Source organism: Natrix helvetica, assembly GCF_964273705.1.
Source record: "Natrix helvetica genome assembly, chromosome: 1".
NCBI lineage: Eukaryota > Metazoa > Chordata > Lepidosauria > Squamata > Natricidae > Natrix > Natrix helvetica.
In genome coordinates, this window is record NC_138548.1 from 67,813,714 (window position 1) to 67,835,420 (window position 21,707).

General features: G+C 41.4%; 1 protein-coding gene across 1 annotated transcript in view; it reads left to right on the forward strand.

Moving 5' to 3' along the window:
* SPRED1 (sprouty related EVH1 domain containing 1) overlaps nt 1–21,707 on the forward strand; it is a 99,111-nt gene that overhangs the window by 26,155 nt on the left and 51,249 nt on the right. The window contains exon 2 of the mRNA XM_081937310.1: nt 20,648–20,822. Within this exon, the coding sequence (XP_081793436.1) occupies nt 20,648–20,822 (175 nt within the window). The remainder of the gene's footprint in view (nt 1–20,647; nt 20,823–21,707) is intronic.

A 21,707-nucleotide genomic window follows, 5' to 3' on the forward strand; every position in this document is an offset into this window, starting at 1 on the left:
ATTTTTGCACTCTGCAAATCTCTGAAAAACAGCCCGTTTTTCATGAAAACGGGCCTGCTTTTTTCAAATAAAAGGCACGAATAGCCTTGGGGGGGGGCCTTGCAGAGTGCTTCTGGAGGGGTGGGGGGCCAAAAATGAGCAAAAAACGGGACTGTTTTTGTCAAAAAAATTGCATGCATAGCCTTATGGAGGCTTATAGAGTGCTATTGGGGGCTGGGGGGCAAAAAACAACCAATTTTTTTGCTCATTTCTGCCCTCCCCAGCCCCCAGGAGCTCTCTGAAAGCCTTCGTAAGGGTATGCACGGCCATTTTTGTTAAGGGGCTTCGGGAGGCAAAAAAATGCTGTATTCGGTGTATAAGACAAGCCCAGATTTTCAGCCTCTTTTTTGAGGAAAAAAGGTCCGTCTTATATTCTGAAAAACATATGTATCTTCATATGACTAGTTATTCCTTTGTTAGCTACAGGAAAAATGAATAGTATTTTATACTAAACAAACAAGAAACAATATGGAAATAGAAAAAAAAGCAATTTTGTGTCTAGTACAAATGAAACTGGCAGAAGCAAAATGAACTCTTCTCATGTTCAAAGCAAAAGCCTAACATTTCAATAATGTAGACAAATTCCATAAATGTTATGTAACAATGTTTCATCCCGTTATCTTTTATACGAGTAGTTTTCTTAGCTTGTGAGAAAATAAGGATTATCAAAATTATCAATATTAAGAAAGCACATGAAGGCAGTGATGACTTCCAAATCATTTCCTATCAAAGACCACCCTCGATGTCATTGCTGGTGAGCTGAACTGTTTTTTAGCTCAGCTGAGGCGCAGTAATCAGCTCTGCTGCGCAAATCAGCTGGGCCAAAAAACAAAGGAATATAGGACAGGGAACTGCGGGGAGGGGGGTGAGAGCAAAGCCAGCTAGCCGTGATATTTGCCGGTTCTCCGAACTACTCAAAATTTTTGCTACTGGTACGCCAGAACCGGTCCAAACCGGCTGAATACCACCTCTGCATGAAGGGTATTGCTGAGATACTTCTATCAAAGAATAGACCTTTTGGTCATGGTTTTCAGATAGTGTTAGACAAAGGAAGGAAAAAAATAACATTTGACTGACTATTGTTTTATACATATATGTAAATGCTACATTTGGCCAAGAACATCGCTTATCTCTAATATTGCAGGTGATGCATTTGGGGAATTAACCAAGTTGTTGGACTGTAACCTTATAAATTTATGCTGTAGACCTATGATTTAGGTTATAAATAGTATAGATAGACATCTGCTCCTACAATGTGCTGTTTCTGCCTTCCTTATGCATTTCCTGTTGTCCAAAGATCAAAGGCTAAGTTCCTTATGATTAATTTCACCTTTACTCGCTGTTTTAGCAATTCTACTTAGAGATTTCAAAGTTTAAAGGTATAGTTAGACATTTTCACTCTTCTCAGAACTTCAATTCTTCAATGCTCCAATTTTTCTGTTTTCCCAAATTAGAATGAATTCTTGCCATCTGACAAATAAACTTGTGAACATGAGAAACCATTGAAATAGCTCATTTTAGCTAATTGTTACTACAGCATATCTGTGACATTTTAGTTTTAATCAAGCAGGCAGTCTTTATTGGGTCAAAGATATGTGGGCATTAAAGTGCAATTGTGGGGACATAGTACCGTGTTTCCCCTAAAATAAGACAGGGTCTTATTTTCTTTTGACCCACAAAATATGGCTTGGCCCTTATTATCAGGGGAGGGCTTATTGTTTTGAGGTTGCCGGGCGGCTGCTCTCTTGCAAGTGGGCTCCCGAAGAGCCAGGCACAGCCTCAGGGTTGAATGGCTGTGTTGCACTTTCGCAGCAGCACTACATAGCAGCCATGACATGACCACGCTCATGAGCAGCCACCCGGCAACCCCCTTTCCAGGTGGGCCCAACACCATTCACTGACCTAGGGGTATTGCCAAGCCGCGAGAACACCCCTCCAGCTCCCGCAGCTTGGCGCCTTCAGAATGCCCCTAAGTCAGTGAATGGGGCTCTGCATGGCTAGAGAGGAGGGTTACGTGAGCGGCTTTTCCGCTCCCCACTCGCACGACTTCCAGGCTCACTATGCCTTTGCCTAATTCTCCCTGCAGAACCAGGGCATCTCTGCTGCCGCCAGCACCGCATGGCTTTTTCTGCAGCTTCCAAAGCATGGAGGTAGGATGCCGAGTCTTCCGGCAGTTGCCGCTCTGGGAATACGCTCTGCCGGCAGCAAGCCCACTACCATAGAGCATACTCCCAGAGCGGCAACTGTCGGAAGACTCGGCTTCCTACCTCCGTGCTTTGCAGAAAAAGCCATGCGGCGCCGACAGCAGCAGCGGCAACAGAGCCCTCTCTGGAGGCATGCAAGTTGTCGCCCCAGCTCAGTACTAACCGTGCATGCACATGCACCTCCAACCAGTCAGGTGGTTTTCAGGTCTCTGCCGTGCATATGGGGGGGTGTCATGTGCGTTTGCGTGGGGCCTTTTGCGTATGTGCAGGGCGCATGTGTGGGGTTGCGCACAAATGGGAAGGGAGTGCATCGGGAGCATTGGTGTCATGCACACATGGGCATACGGGGGGCGCACATGCAAGAGAGGGCAGGCCATGTGGGGGGATCATACGTGCATTGCATTATGGGTGCTTGTGGGCGTGTTTTCGGCATGCCGAGACGAAAAGGTTAGCCAACACTGTTCTATCAAATACATTGTGGCTGCACCTTGACACAAAAGAGACTACTTCTAATTGAATTCATCCATTCTTCAGACAGACTTTCTCCTTTGTTTACCAAGGTATGTGATAAAACCATGCCAATTAAGGTTAAAAGTGCACCTGAATTTCTTTTGGTACCATCAGTGAAAAAAAATGGTTTAGCATGCACCAGTCTATTTGATGGAACAGGATAAAAATGCATGCAGTACTTGGTTGAAAATTGTAGTTGACTGAATCTATAATGAGAAGCCAAGTAGTGACATTCTTAGTTTGATAATATACATTTTGGTTAGCTTAGAATCCCCCCCCCCCCCCAACTAGGTTGTTTCTTAAAGCATCACACTAATGATTAAAAAAAATACTCAACACATTTTAAAGTATCCATCAGACAAATATATGGGTGGGGAAATGGTTGAGTCCTTTCCCTTTAAGACACACACACACACACACACACACACACACACAAAGTTATACATAGCCACTCCCAAGAACAACAGTTCATGATAACCAAATAAGCTGTTTGAATGCACGGTAGAGTTTCAAATAGTACTTGAATTCATTCAATTTTAATAAATGATGTTCAGATAACAAAAGTTCAACGTTACGTTTTTGGTTAGAAATGCTGGGTACAACAAATTATATCAAAGTGGAGTATATACGTTGTTGGTTGGAGATAATATATTCCACTTATATATACACCATCTTATCCTTTATATCTTTAATAGTACTCTTGTTCCAAGCAATTGAAGAACTTGAATGCCTTGTTACCAGCTCATTCACTTGCCAGAACAAGAGTGTTTTAGCATGCCACACCTGCTCTGAAAAAGTCCTTTAGCTTTGTTATGCCTGTGTTCCTCTTGCGGTACACAGCACTCTTTAGTGCTTTTGAATTATATTATATCATAGGCATTAAACTTCAAGTTAGTGAGAAAGCCACATTGAATTGAGGGTTGAAGGTGTTGGGGAAGTCATTTGTTATATAAACCCTAAGCCTTCCAACTCTGTTATTATGTCTTCTGTTGGCTTCCGAGAGCCTCGATCATTTGTAGCAACACAAGGACATTACAACTGGGAGAGAGCCAATGTTTCCCCTCATTTGTTTTGCTGTACAAATAAATGTGTGTTAAGGTTTACAGAGGTTTGATACATTTATTTCTCCAAAATATCAAAGAAAACATTACAATGTTGAAACTGCCATTTGGGTGCCAAATTTTACTGGTATCAATAAAAAATATTTATAAATTATTTATTGCAAAGGGGGAATAGATACTTGCTTGCTTTCATGGCAAAAAATCAATACATCTGGTTTTACCATATAGTATACAATGTATACTATGCCAAAATTGTTTGCTCAAAATTAGCCTCATCAAATGCAGAAACACCTACTTCTAAGTATACAAGCATATGGTTGTTATTTAATGTTTCTTGTAGCCAGCTAAGAATCTTTCTTGTCTTGCTTTTAGATGTTTCCCTCATTCTTCCTTGCAGAAATCAACTATCAAATAATACACTCTTAGATAACTTTGCATGTATAGCATATTTGAAACCTCCCTTCAGATTTCCAGCAATTTTCAATAATATTCAAATTTGAGGACAGTGAAATATTTTCAGATGCCTTTATCTTTCTTTCCTTTAAGTACCAAGTAGTTAATTTAGAATTATATTTTTGGATCATTGTGTTGCTGAAATCCAACTACTTTTCACTTTCAGTTCCTTCACTGACTGACATCAGCTTAAAGATCAAGAAAATCTCTATTAGAACTGACCCCCCAATTGGACAGATCTGTGAAAAGATCCCTATAAATATTTGCCAAACTTTTAGAGGATGCTGGAGGTACATGTCACAAGTCCACAAGATTTTTGCATAAGTGTCAGGCATGCCTCCTTCAATATCCAAGAAAGAAAAACCTCAACTCCATTTGAATAGAGATAAAGTACTTTTACTAGATCTGAATTGAAAGCAGTGAAAAGGAAAGCAAGATCTGAGCCAAAAAGGTGCGAACATGTACATATCAAATGTTTACCCAGCACCCTCCCGTAATTCCCCAATCCTAGGTACAATCTGCAACTCCTAAGGTGTCATGTGGGGTGCATCTTCAAAAAGCCTCATCAAGTTGATATGTGAGATGGTTGGCCTTGACCAAGTCCAAACACAGACCATCAGTATGGGCAGAAGATGGTGAGAACAAAACTCCCTTCTACATAACTCCTCCTGCACCAGTAATTCTCCTCCCAAATATCTCAAGGCTCCTCTCCATTTCTATGGCAGCCGATAGCAAGCAAGGAAAGTACAAGCTGACATGACAGAGTTGTCAGAAGAAAACAATTTTTCAGATTGTTAAACTAGCCATCCAGATTTATGATGTAAATCTAAATATATATGAACCTAGGAAACTAATCTTTCTAGTGCTACAATGTCCCCAAGGCTGCAAACAAAGCTCTATTTTGGAATTTAATCTGAAATCTTTTTCATATAAAATATACTACTTTATGACTCATAAAAGGAATACGACTGGAAGGCTTGAAGAATTGTTGAACAGTTGCTACTGAATCACTCATCTGATGATGATGCTTATAAGTATTGACTGCCAATAACATGGACCACAGGTTCCTCACCCCTCATAGGGCATCTACATTTGAGTTAATTTTAACCTATTTTAATATACAATAATTAGGGTCATTGTAAAGCAGAAATTGACAATATAATCTGTTCATAATGGATTTACTTGGATTTGAAAGTTTACTTTGAACTGTTTGGTGTAGTGTGTATTTCCTGGTGTGTGGGAAGTTCATACAAAGAATGACTCGGACTCTGTAAACAGACATAAAGATAGAAAAGTAGGTGTAATCTGGATATCTGATTACCCTTATACTTCCTTGACTCTAACATACAAAATACAATCTCGTTTATCTAAATTGCCCAAAAAAATAACATTAAATGTTTGCATAACTAGGAGTTATAACTAGGAGTGCCACTATTTTAATTTTGAGACAACTGGCTCTTAAAATCACTTCTGTCTCAATCCTTCTAAGCACCAAATGAAGAATTAATATAAGTGTAATATATGCTGATTTTCACATCTTCTGTTCATTAGGGAGATTAAAATATTTTAGCAGGGGTGCTTGTTTCCATCCCTTCAAGCTCCTCCTTCATGCAGATACTATTATGCAATATTTCTTGATGAGCTCAGCTTTTGATGACTACATTTTCTGGTATCATGGGTTGAGAATGTAGTGGGGAGGATTATAAAGGAGACAGGAAGGGAGGAGGCAGCTTTATTAGTGTCGTGTGGGTGTATCATTATAAGAAATATGGGGAACGATGGCTCAGATAGGCAACCACACTGAAAATGTTGCTTGTGGATTTTTCTATGTCCTGCACTATATGGAGCATATCAGTGGTGGGTTCCGGATCCCGTTGCAACTGGTACAGTTGCAATGGGGCCCAGCATCCACTACATGAACGGGCGTAGTGTGCACGCACACATGCACAGAACACGCATGCGTCCTTACCTCTTGTGATGCCTCTGCGAGCCTCCCTGACGCTCCAGTTGCTCGGCAAAGCGTTGCACAGACACTATGCACTCCGTGCATGGAAGCACCAAAGAGCTCAAATACAGGTAAAAAGCTCGGGCGGGCAGGTAAGCCCTCCAGAGCACCGTACCGGAACAGTACTCGGTGCTCCGGGCAGTACCGTCTGCAACCCAACACTGGAGCATATAGAAGTGAAACAAACAAGTAAATAATGAAGCCATTGGAAAAAGCCAGGAATTCGCAGCATGGTCAAGTGCATGTCAGGGTTCACACATTAGATTTAAGTACATGAAGCGTGAAAATCACAATCTAACCACAATGTGAAAGTCAAGTGTTAAAGCTTCTTGGACTTTACCTGCGGTACAACTGTCATCTATTAAAACCTTTAAATGAAGGTGCCCCTCCCCGGGGGTGGGCTTTAAAATTTTTAGCAAGGGATTCTCTGTCCGGTTGCTGGGGGCGTGGCCATGGTGGGTGTGGTCTAGTCAGCCTCCTGCACTATGGCAGCCAGGGCGTTTTTGCCCTCCCCAGGCTCCGGAGGTCCTCTGGAGGCTGGAAACAGGCCCGTTTTCCTGAAGTTCCAGTAGGCCCATTTTTTGCCCTCCTTGCGCACACCCTGTACTTACCTGCATCTAAAACAGGCTGCGTGAGGAGGGCGGGGTGGGCAGGGCCAGCCAGGAGTGGGATTTGGGGGTTCTCCGAACTGCACAGAATCCTAGGTAGAGGTTCCTTGCGAACCCCCAGGAGCCCACTCCTGCCTGAGTAGAGCTTTGCTATCAAATAAGTCTATTCTCCCAGAGAATGTTTATTCTTGTGTTGTACAGTATTTGGGGATATATTTTTCTTAAAACCTGTCAAGTTTTTGGACTTTTCTTCTGACTTGTTTTGAGAAATCCTCTGCCTGAAGTTGGTCTAAGCCAGTGCTTCTCAATTATTTTCTGTCATGCCCCCCCAGGAAGAAGAAAACATTTCGAGCCCCCCCCCCCCCGCGCGACTGTAAATAGTATAATTTGTCTATAAAATTGTTATAAGTACACCTCTGCATAACATAGCACACCGGTCTTTCCTCGTCTCCCACCGTAGTCACATGCTTTCTTTCCTCTTTCCCTCTTGCTTGTCTATCCTTCCTTCCACTCTCCCTTCCTCCTTCCCTTCCTTCCTGCCTCCCTTCCAGTTCCCACCTTCCTCTTTCCCCCTGCCTGCCTGCCTTCTTTCCTCTTTCCCTATCCTCCTATCCTTCCTTTCTCCCTCCCTCCTTCCCTGCCTCCCTTCCAGTTCCATTCTTCCCTCCTTCCTTCTGCCTCCTTCCTGCCTGCTTGCCTTCTTTCCTCTTTCCCTCTTGCTTGTCTATCCTTCCTTCCACCCTCCCTTCCTCCTTCCCTTCCTTCCTGCCTCCCTTCCAGTTCCCTCCTTCCTCTTTCCCCCTGCCTGCCTGCCTTCTTTCCTCTTTCCCTATCCTCCTATCCTTCCTTTCTCCCTCCCTCCTTCCCTGCCTCCCTTCCAGTTCCATTCTTCCCTCCTTCCTTCTGCCTCCTTCCTGCCTGCTTGCCTTCTTTCCTCTTTCCCTCTTGCTTGTCTATCCTTACTCCCTCCTCCCTTTCTTCCCTCCCTCCCTGCCAGCAGCTCCTCCAGCATCCCAGCTGGAAGCAGCAGCACAACAGTCGCCGTTACCAGGGGCGAAGGGGTGGCGGTGGCAAGATCGGGCGACCGCCGCCCCTTTGTCCCTTCCCCAACAGCGGCTGTTGCGCTTCCGCTTCCAGACGGAATGCTTGCGGGTGAGCTGCTGGTGGGGAGGCGAGCTACCTGCATAAAGACGCCGCCGAGGGCATGGCAGAATATATCCCGGCTTGAAGTGGCAGCGCTGGGGACTGCTCAGAGACTCATCAGAGCTGCGGGCTGGAGCTGTGCAAAAAGTCTGCTTGGGCTGGGGGGGGGAAGGGAGGGAAGCCTGGGACAGCCATGCTTCCCTCCCTCCCATCCCCGCCCGAGCAGGCTTCTTGCACAGCTCCAGCCCACGGCTCCAATGAAAATCCACAGTCCGAAGTGCTGCCACTTCCAGGCGGGATATATTATGCCTCACCCACGCCGCCGCCGTTGCACCCAGATGGTAAGGGAGCCTTCGCGCCCCCCTTTACGGAGCCTCGCGCCCCCCAGGGGGGCGCGCCCCACTATTTGAGAACCGCTGGTCTAAGCCCAGACCTATATATCCCTACTTCTGTTTTTGGTCAAACAGGATGTAATAAAGATACAATGGTTTGCCCTTGGTCTTTGATATCTTTTACCTATAAAAAGCAAGATAACTTAGTAGCAGGTGGAAAAACCTGCTGCTTCTCTTCTATATTTGGTCAGATTGGCAAGACTGTGAGAGAAAAATACAGTAAACTGTTCATTTACAAAACCTTTTAGCAAACTTCAGAAATATTATTTTTCCTTTTGGCCTTCTCTCCCATTAACTTAGGCTTTTTTAAATAATAGTTTTATTACAAAGTGCATTCGTATCAGTTAAATATTGTTACCATTGTTTTCCCATTTCAGCTGTGGTATTCAAGAAATGATAGTGGTGGTGAGGATGTCTGTTTTGAATCTTAATTTTAACACTTTCCAGTCTGACAGTCCAACAAAATAATAGAGAAAAGAAGATAATATGATCAGTAAAAGTGATTGATAAATTTTAAAAAATGTGTTACTCTCGTTCAAGCTGAGCTTAAATATCAAGATCCATTTCAATCTGCATCTCTGACAATGAAGCTACATATGTTGGTTACTGATCATGTTTAATTGTTAAAATGAGTAAGAATTTGTGAAATTTCAGAGTCCCTGAAGTGCAATTTCCAACAATCTTGGTGTCAAGGGTGTCAGAACTTGCAACATGTGTGTGTGTGTGTGTGTGTGTGTGTGTGTGTGTGTATAAAATCTGAATAAATAACTGCATATAAATAGTAAGTGGATTCAAATTTACAGAAAAATGTGGTGCTTAATTTTAACCATATTAATATTGTTCACTTGAGGTTCACTGAAGAATATTATTTTGTCCAGAGATGTCCAATCTGTGTTTATCTGGATATCTCTGTTTATAATAGTAATAAAGAATTTGGAAAATTAAAAATATGCTCAAGAAGCGTCTATTCTACTTTAGTTGCTTGAAAAAAATACTATAATCCAATTTATATGTGGCAAATATAAAGATTGCCTTTACAACCTGAGGAGTGAGAATCTAGGATGTGGAGATTGAGATAACTTCTAAGTAATTAGAGAAAGATAAGGAATGAGGTGTGAGAAAGAAGACAAAAGAAAATTAAGATCATCCTGTATCTGCCTTAAAGAAAACAATAATGTTGCAAGAGATAGCAGATAATAGGACAGAGGACATGACCTCAGTTACTAGCCAAAGAAGAGCAACATTTCATACTGCTTCCTGTCGTTTGTGGAGGAGTTGGTTTTGCTGTTTGATTTGTGTAAATTGCTCAAGGTCCTTGGGATCGAGTAGAATGTACACCAGGTAGATAGGTATTGATTTTGTCCTATGCATTTAATCAACTTGTTCATTATTGATGGCTTGCTTTGCTTAGCCAAGCTCACAGAGCAAATGAAATGAAAGAACATTTGGCTAAGAGATTCTGCCAATTGATTGATTGATTGCTAAGATTTATAAGGCTGTTCAGTTCAAGCAATGTGACTCTGAGCAGACACATAATTAAACAAGCAAATAAATTAATAAATAAACAATAGAGGCACAAAGGAGTTCTACAGAGGGGAATAGGAACTGATCTCTTGACTACTCATAATATTTAAAAAGTTTAATTTTTTTAAAAAAATATTTCTGTCTCTCAATCTCTGTATATGAATCAAGAAAGTGCTAGCAATCCCTGATAATAATAATAATAATAATAATTTGAATTTATTAGCCGCTCCCTTTCCAGGCAGGACTCGGGGCGGCGTACAATGGGCATATAAAACATAAAACATGTGTACAAACACACAAACATACATATATACAAAGACACACATGCACGGAGGAGGTAACAAATTACAACATTTAGACAGTTAAAAATCACCATTAAAATACCCCAATTGTAAAAAACCCAATGTACAATTAAAATTTAAAATTTAAAAAGACAGTCAGGAGGAGTGAGAAAAATTACGGTTGAGCCAGGCCAGATAATTGAAAGAGGTGGGTCTTCAGCTGTACACGGAAGGAGCGGAGATCGGAAGTAATCCTGATGTCACGGGGGAGGTCATTCCACAGGGCTGGGCCCATCACAGAGAAGACTCTGCTCCTGGGTGTCGCCCCCCGACACTGTTTGGTGGACGGCACCCGGAGAAGTCCCTCTCTGTGTGAGCGAATTGGTCGTAGGGATGTGTGGGGCAGGATGCGATCCTGCATGTAACTAGGCCCTCTGCCATGAAGCGCTTTAAAGATCATAATCAAAACCTTGAAACGCACTCGGTAGACCACAGGAAGCCAGTGCAGCTCGCGCAGGAGAGGTGTTACAGGGGAGTATCTAGTCCTCCCCATAATCACCCGCGCGGCCGCGTTCTGGACCAACTGTAGTCTCCGAGTGCATCTCAAGGGAAGCCCCATGTAGAGAGCATTGCAGTAGTCCAGGCGAGACGTCACTAGCGCATGGGTGACTGTGCGTAGGGCATCCCGGTCCAATAAGGGGCGCAATTGGCGCATCAGGCGGACCTGATGGAACGCCCCCCTTGCCACGGCTGTTACATGGTCATCCATGGACAGCCGGGCATCTAGGAGGACGCCCAAATTGCGCACCTGTTCCATGGGGGCTAGTTGCACGCCCCCGATGGCCAGAAATGGAAGCACCTGGTTGAACCGGGAGGCCGGAAGCCACAGCCACTCCGTCTTGGAAGGGTTGAGTTTTAGTCGGTTGCCATCCATCCATGAAGCAACATAAGATTTAATGCCCAAAAGGAAATGCAAGTTAAGTGCTGTGTTTTTTGCAGCATGTTACATGCAGCAGTCCGTCTATCTGCCCTATGATATTAACTGAGCAAGGCTTGCCACAAAGAAGTTTCCGATCATATGCACTCAAGATACGTTGGGATTTTAATTCCCAGAATTCTCAGTCAAGCTACTGGAGGATAGGAATTAGTGGTGAAATTTATTTATTTTTACTACCGGTTCTGTGGGGGTGGCTTGGTGGCCATGGAGTGGCTTGGTGAGAGTGCAAGGGAAGGATACTGCAAAATCTCCATTTCCACCCCTCTCTGGGGCCAGCCAGAGGTGGAATTTGCCAGTTCTCCAAACTACTAAAAATGTCTGCTACCAGTTCTCCAGAACCAGCTGGATTTCACCCCTGATAGGAATTACGAGAATTATATTCCTAACAAGTGAAGTTGATTGAGCAAAAATAGTGATTAACCAAACAAATCATAATACATCTGCTTGTGCATATTGCTAAGCTTCTCTAGATCATTTTTCTAAACATTCTTTAAGAGAGCCCTATTAATTTTTTGCACTCTCTAATAATACTTTCCCATGATTGTTCCTAGTGGCTTATGTATAAAAATAATACAACTTTCACCAACAGTATCTTATGTGAACTAGCTTAGTAATTTTCAATCAACTAAACTTTGACATAAAGGAAGAGTTGAATTGATTCAGATAAGGCAATCTGAAATACTAACCCTACCAGATCTGTACTGAAAAAGGAGATAAACATGGATGGCCAAAATCTTACCTTTTCATAGGTGAGTGCTAATTTGTATTAAACCAGATTTCTGTAATGTGCCACAAGACCTATTTCAGGTGGATAGGAAAAATAGAAAAAGACTAGCCAAGCAGCACTTTTTAAAAATATTATTTTGGGGTTGTTGTTGTTTTTTGAAAATGGAAGGTATTTCATTAATTTTTAGTTTTTATTGTTGAAACAGCATATATATATATGAAGTTGCTTAGGAAATCTGTGTTCAGGGAGTAGAATCATTAAGTACTAGACAGCATAAGTTTAATACATTGTCATTATTATGATTAGTCATACAGACAGCCAGATATTTAAACTGGATTTGGTATTATTGTCCTCTTGTCAAATCCTTCTCAAGGATCTGGGATAGGCAGATGTTATTGTCTGATGGTATTAAAAGTTATCATTGCAGGATATAAGCTGTTCCAAGTAAAGCTCTTTTTGCAATTGACTGTGATTCTGTCAAATGTTGATGGTGTTCAAGCAGTGCTCTAGTTGTGGGGGATTGCATCCATGATGCCTGTTACTATTGGAGTTGTTGTTATTTACACAACAATGTAAAATCACATCTACCAATTCTTTAAGATCAGAGGCTACCTAATCCCGTGTCCCCTGCCAGTCTGTAGAGCTGGAAATGTTAGGGACCATTGCTTTAGCTGGTATTGGCCTTCATACGCATCAAGTTTTTCCCAAGAACATAGGATATTGTAATGTATCAGTGTAATATATGTGCAGTCCCAACCACTCTGGCCTTTAGTAATTGACAAATGGGAATTATGTCAATGCACAGATTTTCTAAGTGCTCTCCAAGATTTTTGGGTATAGCACTCAACGTGCCAATAATCACTGGGATAACCATGACTGACCTGTACCATAATCTTTCAACTTCAGTGTTCAGATTTGATACTTTGTGATCTTCTCATAAAGACAAATATTCTGTCTTCTGTCCTACACAGTTTAACCTGGTGTGTTATGAGCCAAGACTATATAATAGTGATGTCTAACCTTTTTTTTGTGTGTGCCGAAAGCACGTGTGCATCGCAACAGCTTTCATGTGCACCCACACCCATAATGCAATGCGTGTGCAACCTCCCTGCATGCCCCAACCCCCTGCGCATGCATGCATGACCCCCCCATGCTACTCCACACAAGCGCCACCCCTTGCAGTCCATTTTGGCTTCTAGATTGGTGCAGGAGGCCGTCCAGGCTCACCCAGCTCCACCGTGCATGCACGCGTGCTTCCTTCCAGCCAGCTAGTCTTTGGGTCTCTGCCACGCATGCGCCGGGGCAAGGCACATGCGGGGGACAAACATGCATGGGAACGGGGCACATGCACAGGAGGTGCTTGCATTGCATTTTGGGGGCTCGTGTGTCGCTTTCACATACCGTTTTGGGCCTGTAATGCCTCCAGAACTAACCTAGAAGTCAAAACGGGACATGGGGGTACTGTACGAGGCCCCAGAATGCAATGTAAGCACCCCTGCACATGCGCCCCCCCCCATGTATGTTTGCACACATCCCGGCAATGCACCTCCTGACCCGAAGACCAGGTGGCCGACGGGAGGCGCATACGCAATGGAGCTGGGCTGGATTGATGGCTGGCATGCCCGAAGAAAGGGCTCTGCATGCCACCTGCGGCACGCATGCTATAGGTGCACCATCATAGCTATATAAGATTATATTTGGAAATCCCACAATATTCCAACCTGATTTCTTTCTACTTCTTTTTAACTACATGTTCCCACCAATTTTTCACTAATGGCTAGTAATAACTTTTACAGAAGTTCCAAGTGAATAATTTTGGCAACTGTGTTATACTATTGTTTATAATTAGTTTGCACAGTTTTTTGCACATGCTGAATATAAGATCTACAGTTTATGCTTTATGCAATCTACACTTTGAATCATTTGATTTTTCAATTCTGGCCTTGATTTTATAAATGTGAATAGCTTTCATTTCATTAATTTGAATAGCTTTTGTCTTGAGCATCCAAAATCAAGCCTTCAGATTCTTTTTAAATTTTTCAGTTATAATCCATTGCCAGGTTTTATCTTTATTCAATTTCCCCTTGATATTTTGCAGAAATTGACCATTTAATGCTTATCCTTGCCAGCATTCTGTTCTTGTTTTTATTATATTATTTCAAAATTTGTATTTTGTTTCCCTTACATTCAATAAGTTCCAATTTTTAACTAGCACTAATGTTTGTTTTTGGCTTGCACTAATGCTTGTTTTTTATATAATCAGCCAATGCATGCTTCTTATTCTACAATGTGACTTGAAATGAATACAACTCAATTCCTATGGAACATTATTATTATTATTATTGTTGTTGTTGTTGTTGTTGTTGTTGTAGTTGGTCATGTAGTCATCCAGATGTTAAGAATGGATTTGACATTTTTATCCATCTATCAGGTCCTTCCCAAGGATCTAGGATAAGCAGATGTTGATGTTTGATGGTGTTCTTCTATGCTGTTGTCTCAAGTTATTGCCACGTCCACTAAGCAGACCTTTTTTTGTCTTTCTTATCAACAGTTGTTAAGTCTGGATGTTATGTGACAAGTGCCTATCTGTTCGAACTATAAAGTTCCAGAGCACTTTGTCTTCTTCATTTTTCTATTCCTTTCTCTTATTTTATGAGCCCACCAGTTCTTGCTTGCAGGCAAATGGTATTTCTTGAGATCTTACAATGTATCCCTGACGCTACTTTGTCATGCCGTTGTTTGTAGTCTTATTATTATTATGGTTCATAAGATAGTCAGCCAGATGTTCAAACTGAATTGGCATTTTTGGTCCTTCCCAAAAACCTGAGTTAGTTAGATGTGGATATTTGAGGATGTTAAGATATCGTCACAAGGTGCAAGCTGTTCCGAGTAAAGCTGCCTTTTGCAATTGACTTTATGATTATTTTGTCAATGTCAATTAATATTAATATGATTCATAAAAATGTGAAGTCACAGCTGCCAGTTCTTTAGCTGGTGTTCGACCTCCATAGAACCTAGGAGTCAAACTGCTGGTCTGTGGTCCGGATGCATCACACGCAGGCCACACCCACCCCAGCTCCATGAAGGGAAAAAATGTGATACATCACATGACAGCAATGTGAAACTACGGGTTTGATACCCGTGTTGTAATGCATTGGCATACTATGTGTGCAAATCCAAGCATTGCGTGTCCTGCTTATTATTATTAAATGAAATATGCAGGATGTATAAACAACATTATTCTGCAATAAAAATCAGTTTTTGATTTATAATATTTTGACAAAGAAACCTGGAGGAAACAGTGTTTCACTCTGTCCTTAGAATAGAAGTTCAGCAGATATCATTCTACTTTCTTTAGATCTATTAGAAACATAACTTTCAAATGAGCAAGTACTTGGTGATTCTGTTATTCAGTACATAGAACACAATGTAATGGTGTAGAGCAGGGGTCTCCAATCCCCAGCCACAGCCCACTTCTGTACCTTAATCCATTCGGAAGCAGTGTGGGAAATGGTGGTCAAGCAGCGAGCGAGCATGTCTGCATGCTCCATTTGTGCCAGCAGCCAGCACGCTTGCCCGTTGCTTGTGCAAATGGAGTTGCACACGTTTGGTCACCCGCTGTTCGTGTGTAACCATCCCTCCCCCCTCCCAGGTCTGCAAAGCCAAAGAGGTTAGGAACTGGTGTAGAGTAGAGTAACGCCATTGAAAGGAAATCCATCAGAAATGGAAATCCATCTGTTTTTATCTTTTATGAGGAAGATGTAAAACTTAAAAGACAAAATTCTCAAGCATATTTTTATATGAAGGAACACTGAAGCCTGGGTCACAGTACTGGCAGCGACCCAGGCTTGCCACCCCCCTGAACCGGTTCCCTCACCGCTGCTGGCCACTGCCATTTTGGTTGTTAGTGACTGCGTGTGTGCAGGTCACTGTAAATTGTTCTGTGCATGTGCAAAGGACAATTTATAGTGAACTACGCACGCGTCTGGCATATGCGCGGGTTGCGAACCGGTAGTAAAACCAGCAGCAACCCACCTCTGATCCAATAGATACTTGGACTTTGGACTAAGCCTAACATAAAAGACTAGAATAAACTGAGAGAACCCTGAGTGAGGGAACAAGTCTGTTAACAGATTGGATAAAGAAAAGAAAGAGAAAAGACATATTTTATGGAGGGAATGAAATAAATGGATTGAATATGGTTCTAGTAATTACCCTTCAGATAGGACTGGAACAGTTGGAGTAAAAACAACAAAAACAACCAAATTGAACTAAAAAGACTACTAATTCTTCAGACTTTTTAAATTGGGGGAAGGAGGAATGACTAACTTGTAGGGCATGATCTTAAATATGCCTAGTATGATAAAATGAATATATCATAAAATGAAAATGAAATGCTTATTAAAAAGCAATAGATTTTTGTTTATTTTAAAATAACTAAGCAATTTTTTACCTAGACATACAACACAAATATGACTTTTCTTAACAATTGAGTAGTGGCACATGGATTATAAATTAGATTAAACTACATAGCAAACTTTACATACTTTTCCAGCAAATAATACAGCCTCTGAAGAAATGTGTAATAATCATGGACTTCATCAAATTGCATATATTTTAACATAGAATAACCACATTTATATATGTAATAATTTTTTTATCTGCATTATCGCATAGGAACTGTACTATCCCAGGGTGATTCAGAATTGAATTAAAGTTATGGTGACAAGGCAGCAACACCCAGTCACATATTTTCTGTGGACATTATGTTTTATTTATCATATAGTGAGAGTATGACAAAAGAGAATCAAGGGCTGCACAGCTACCATAGGTGTCCAGAAAAGGCACATCTTTTTTAAGGAGCCCCTGATAGATACAGTGGGCATAAGACACAAGATCCAAGACAGCTTTCTGCTTTGAATTCAATATTACTGGATCCCAAATTTGTTTATTGCACTTTCATATCATCTAGCACCTCTCCATACATAGTTGTATTTCAATGTAACAATAAACATATGTGTATATTTGTCTTTATTTTTATGGTTTTGCATATTTAAGTGTACTTGATTAAAGTTGTGTGTTTGAATTTGTTATGCAATTGCTGTCCTCTCCCATAAATCAGCGTAGCATGAAATTTACCCTTAGGAACCCTATGGTGATGTAGGGAGAAAGGAAATTTGTTCTACTGACTATTACTGTTCTGTCAACAAATACATGTATTTATTAGTCAACCAATGTCCTGTTGGGTCATCATCTCGAGAAATAGTTCCTTACCTAAACAGAAACAGAATGATCATGGGTGGACAAAAAGTAATGGAAGTAGGAGCGATTCATTGAATTTCCTTATGGAAAGCTGGCAAGTGGCATTGGACATCTTTCTCCCTCCCTCCCTCCCTCCCTCCATCCATCCTTTGAATTCTAGCCAGCTTCCCCATTTATTTTGCTTGTGGGAAGCTTGTGCAAGGAGAAAGTCAGTGGGGAAGCCAGCAGGAATGTACAAGTCCAAGGCCAGCAGGCAGTCAAATGGCTGCTGCTGGGTCAGAGAGGAAGCGAGGAAATTATGGCCTTTCCATATCAAAAAAGTGACATTTAAAGAAGCTGACTGAAGGGCATAGTCAGACTGCAGGTTTTATAATTGTTCTGTATCCCTAATGCAGTGTTTCTCAAATAGTGGGGCGCGCCCCCCAGGGGGGGTGCGAGGCTCCATAAAGGGGGGCTCGTTTGCCCATCAGGATCGCTGAGCCCGCCCGCGTCTCTCTTCCCTCAGCTGCCCCTTCTCTTTCTCCTTCTTCCGACCGGCCCTCACAGTCGCGACTCAAGCCTATCCATCTCGGGCAGCCACAACAAGGCGACTGCTCCTCCCGCGGCCAGCGGCGGCGCCCATTTATCACGCCTCCGACCCGGAACCTTTATCGGCCGCTGGAGCCGTACGGGAACCGGATCTAGTGCCGGCTAAATGGGTGGGGGAGTAAGGCGGGGCCCCGGCGGAGAGAAGCAAAACCCGGGCTTCAAGGATGCGTCTCTGTCTGGAGAGTTTCCAAGGCTCCGTGGTAAGGAAAGGCGAGAGTTTCCAAAGCTTAGAGCGCTGGGGACGCGAAAATACTATTTACAGTCGCGCGGGGGCGCGAAATGTTTTCTTCTTCCTAGGGGGGGCATGACAGAAAATAATTGAGAAGCACTGCCCTAATGTGAGGGGAAATTAGACATGGTACTGGTATAATTTTTTTTTCTACTGTTGTTCACAGGAGAATGGAATAGAGCTTCATTTAACACTAACAGACAAGAAAATGAATAAACTGTTCCCATTTCATATTTCCATTTGCCTATAAGCAGGAAGTCAGGTTTATAGACTTAATAGACAGAGATCTATAGATAGATCTCTGATTGTGCAGGATTCTAAGGTTATAACATTACCTGTTATTAAACATTTCAGAATTCCTTGTCACATCCCAAGAGATCGTGATGAAATGGAGTGACGACAGATAGAACATAAATTTATCTACATTAAGGAGAGTTATCCGTATACTTTTTTGTTTTTTTCAATAGAATAGGTGAGCTTTCACACATTTGCAGGATAAATGGTATTGCTTTTTCATAATTTGGATTGTAAATAAAAGCAAAAGCTTTGGGATCTATTGAAAAATGATCTGAAGTATAATGTTTTTCAGGCAATAGAATGCCAGTATACAGTACTTGAAATTGCTGATAAGTAAAATTTGAGTGTCTTTTTCTATTAATCTTGAATATGTTCCTCTAATGAATTTGCAAATTCCTGCTGACTTTCCCACTGACTTTAGTTATGGGAATTGTGTAGAACTTCTTGGCTAAATCCAATCTGTCCATCTACTAAAAATACTAATGAACACTATATGTGGCCCTTCCAGTATTTTTGAGTGGGTAATAATTGGATTCTGGTTGTATTATTGATAGTAAGGTATTTGTTGTTCTAATTTGTTTACCACATTGGATTATTTTTACCATATTGGATCCAAAGTAATAATGCAGTAAAGTTCTTGAAGAAAAGATAAATCTGTTTGGTACAAATACAGTAAAGGAGAATAGAGTTAATTTCAGATTATTCTTCATTAAAATGGTATGCTCTTGTGTACTTGTGCCTTCCATTTTGAAATCTAATAAATGTGGTCCTTTGCCTGTGCTTTTGGCATTTTAGTATCAAAGACTAGCTAAAAACATATTGACTGTTTTCTTTTAAATATATGTATCAATAAATTTTTTAAAAGTTTTGTTTCCCATCTGATAAACAACGGAAAAGGAAATTTAAAACCTGCCCTTCATGCCCTGTACTTTATAATTACATTGAGGTGGTCTAAATGCCCCTTTCACAATCTTTTAACTTCTCCAAAAGCTTCAACTTAAAACATTGGGGTGTAAAAGGATGACTACAACCTTAATCCTGTTACTGTTTAATTTTTACTGGATGCTGACCTTCCATCATCGTATCCCAAAAAGTCAGTGATGGTAAAATTAAGTTTGCATTTACTGGCAGTTAAGTGAGACTTTTTGCAGGAAGCAAGTGAGAAAATATTGTGATTATCTCCTACTTAGTTCATGCTTTCTTGTGGCAAGTTATTATGATCCAAACTGTGTCTTTCCCTTCTCACCAAATTAGAGAATGTACCGCTGAATATAAACAGAACTGCATCAAATGATGTGTTGCCCTAGTTACCAGCCCTGACTAATACTGCCATGCTACACATGCTGATGCAAGACTATCACAGCCAATGTGGTCTAGTAAATTCGGGAAGAGAAGATTTGTTATAGTGTTTTGACCTGGCTTGTGCAATAAAGTGTCTATCTTGAATGCATTTTCATATAAGAAACATTGGAAATCCCTACCAATAGCATTAAGAGTAGGCCAAGTAATTCATTCTCTTGATGATCCAAGTAGCTGAACTTTTGCTGATAACAACATTACAAAATTTGCCTCATCTCCCCAACTATGTTCAAGTAAACTATATGCAGTATTACAATACAATAGCAGAGTTGGAAGGGACCTGGGAGGTCTTCTAGTCCAACCCCCTGCCTACGCAGGAAATCCTATACCATTTCAGACAAATGGCTATCCAACAACTTCTTAAAGACTTCCAGTGTTGGGGCATTCACAACTTCTAGAGACAAGCTTTTCCACTGATTAATTGTTCTAACTGTCAGGAAATTTCTCCTCAGTTCTAAGTTGCTTCTCTCTTTGATTAGTTTCCACCCATTGATTCTTGTTCTACCCTCAGGTGCCTTGGAGAATAGTAATCAATAGTAATCAACAGTAACAGTAATCAATAGCAATAGCATTTAGACTTATATACCACTTCATAGTGCTTTATAGCCCTCTCAAAGCGGTTTAAAGAATCAGCATATTGCCCCCAACAATCTGGGCCCTCATTTTACCAATCTTGGAAGACTGAGTCAACCATGAGCAGGTCAGGATCGAACTGCTGGCAGTTGGCAGAATTAGCCTGCAATACTGCATTCTAACCACTGTGCCGCCACCACTCTTCAGTATTCAGTTCAGATTACCAAAGACGTTCCCAATGCTGCTGACAATCATGGGATATGAAATGTTTTTTGAAAACTGTATGATTGACTAGACGGTTTGAATAATTTAATGTGGCTATGCAATGACTTAATTTAATCATATTCATTCCCAACACAGAAAACTTAATTTTTTTTATCCTTAATCTGTTTCAGTAATAGTTATGCCCGTGTGCGAGCTGTGGTGATGACCCGTGATGACTCAAGTGGTGGATGGTTACCACTTGCAGGGGGTGGACTAAGCTGCGTCACCATTTTCAAAGTCATTCACCAAGAAGAAAGTGGCTGTGCTGATTTTCTTATACATGGGGAACGTCTCAGGGATAAAACGGTAAAAATATTTCTGTCTGTTTTGCTATATTAATTAAAGGGAAGTAACTCCATAAGAAACAGTTTGCAGCACCGTATTGTTTATATGTGTGTGTGTTTGTTCCCCTACTCTTTTCTCTTTGTGGATGCAGATGTGCACCCACATAAACATGTGTGCACGTTTATATACACACCTAAACACATTTTAGTAAGTGGTTTTAAATTTCAAAGTTCATAACATTTTCTTTTTTTTTTAAACAAAGTTTTATTGGTTTTTTTATATTTTACAAAGGGAAAAGGTGTTCATAACATTTTCTGATCATTTAGAAAGTACTGTTGGATTGCATTAAAAGTGGTTAATTGAAAAATCCATTAAAATATTCCTATTTTATCTCCTATTGCATTGGAGATAACCTAAAAATGGTTTAAAGTGATTTGTAATAATTACCGTATTTTTCGCCCTATAAGACGCACTTTTTTACTCCAAAAAAGAGGGTAAAAATCTGAGTGCGTCTTATTAGCCGAATGTAGCCACCTGGGTCCACTGTTCCCTCTAAGGCCGTGATGGCGAACAAGCAGCACGCGGAGCCATTTCTGAGGGCACGCGAGGCATTGCCCTGTCAGCTCCAGTGCGCATGTACCCGCTGGCCAGCTGATTTTGGATAGTTTTTTTTTAATCTCCGGATGATTCCCTGAAGCCTCCAAAGGGCGAAAAACAGCCCAATGCAAAGAGAGCTGCCGGAACAGGGAAAGACAAGCGGCAAGGAAAGAGGCTTCTTTCACTCGTGCTGGCTGCTCTGTTCCCCCCTCCCCCCTGCTACTAAAAAGGATCCTGCCCGATCGTAGAATCCACAGGGAAATGAGAGAGCTCCCAGAAAGGGGGGGGGAGACAAGCGGCAAGGAAAGA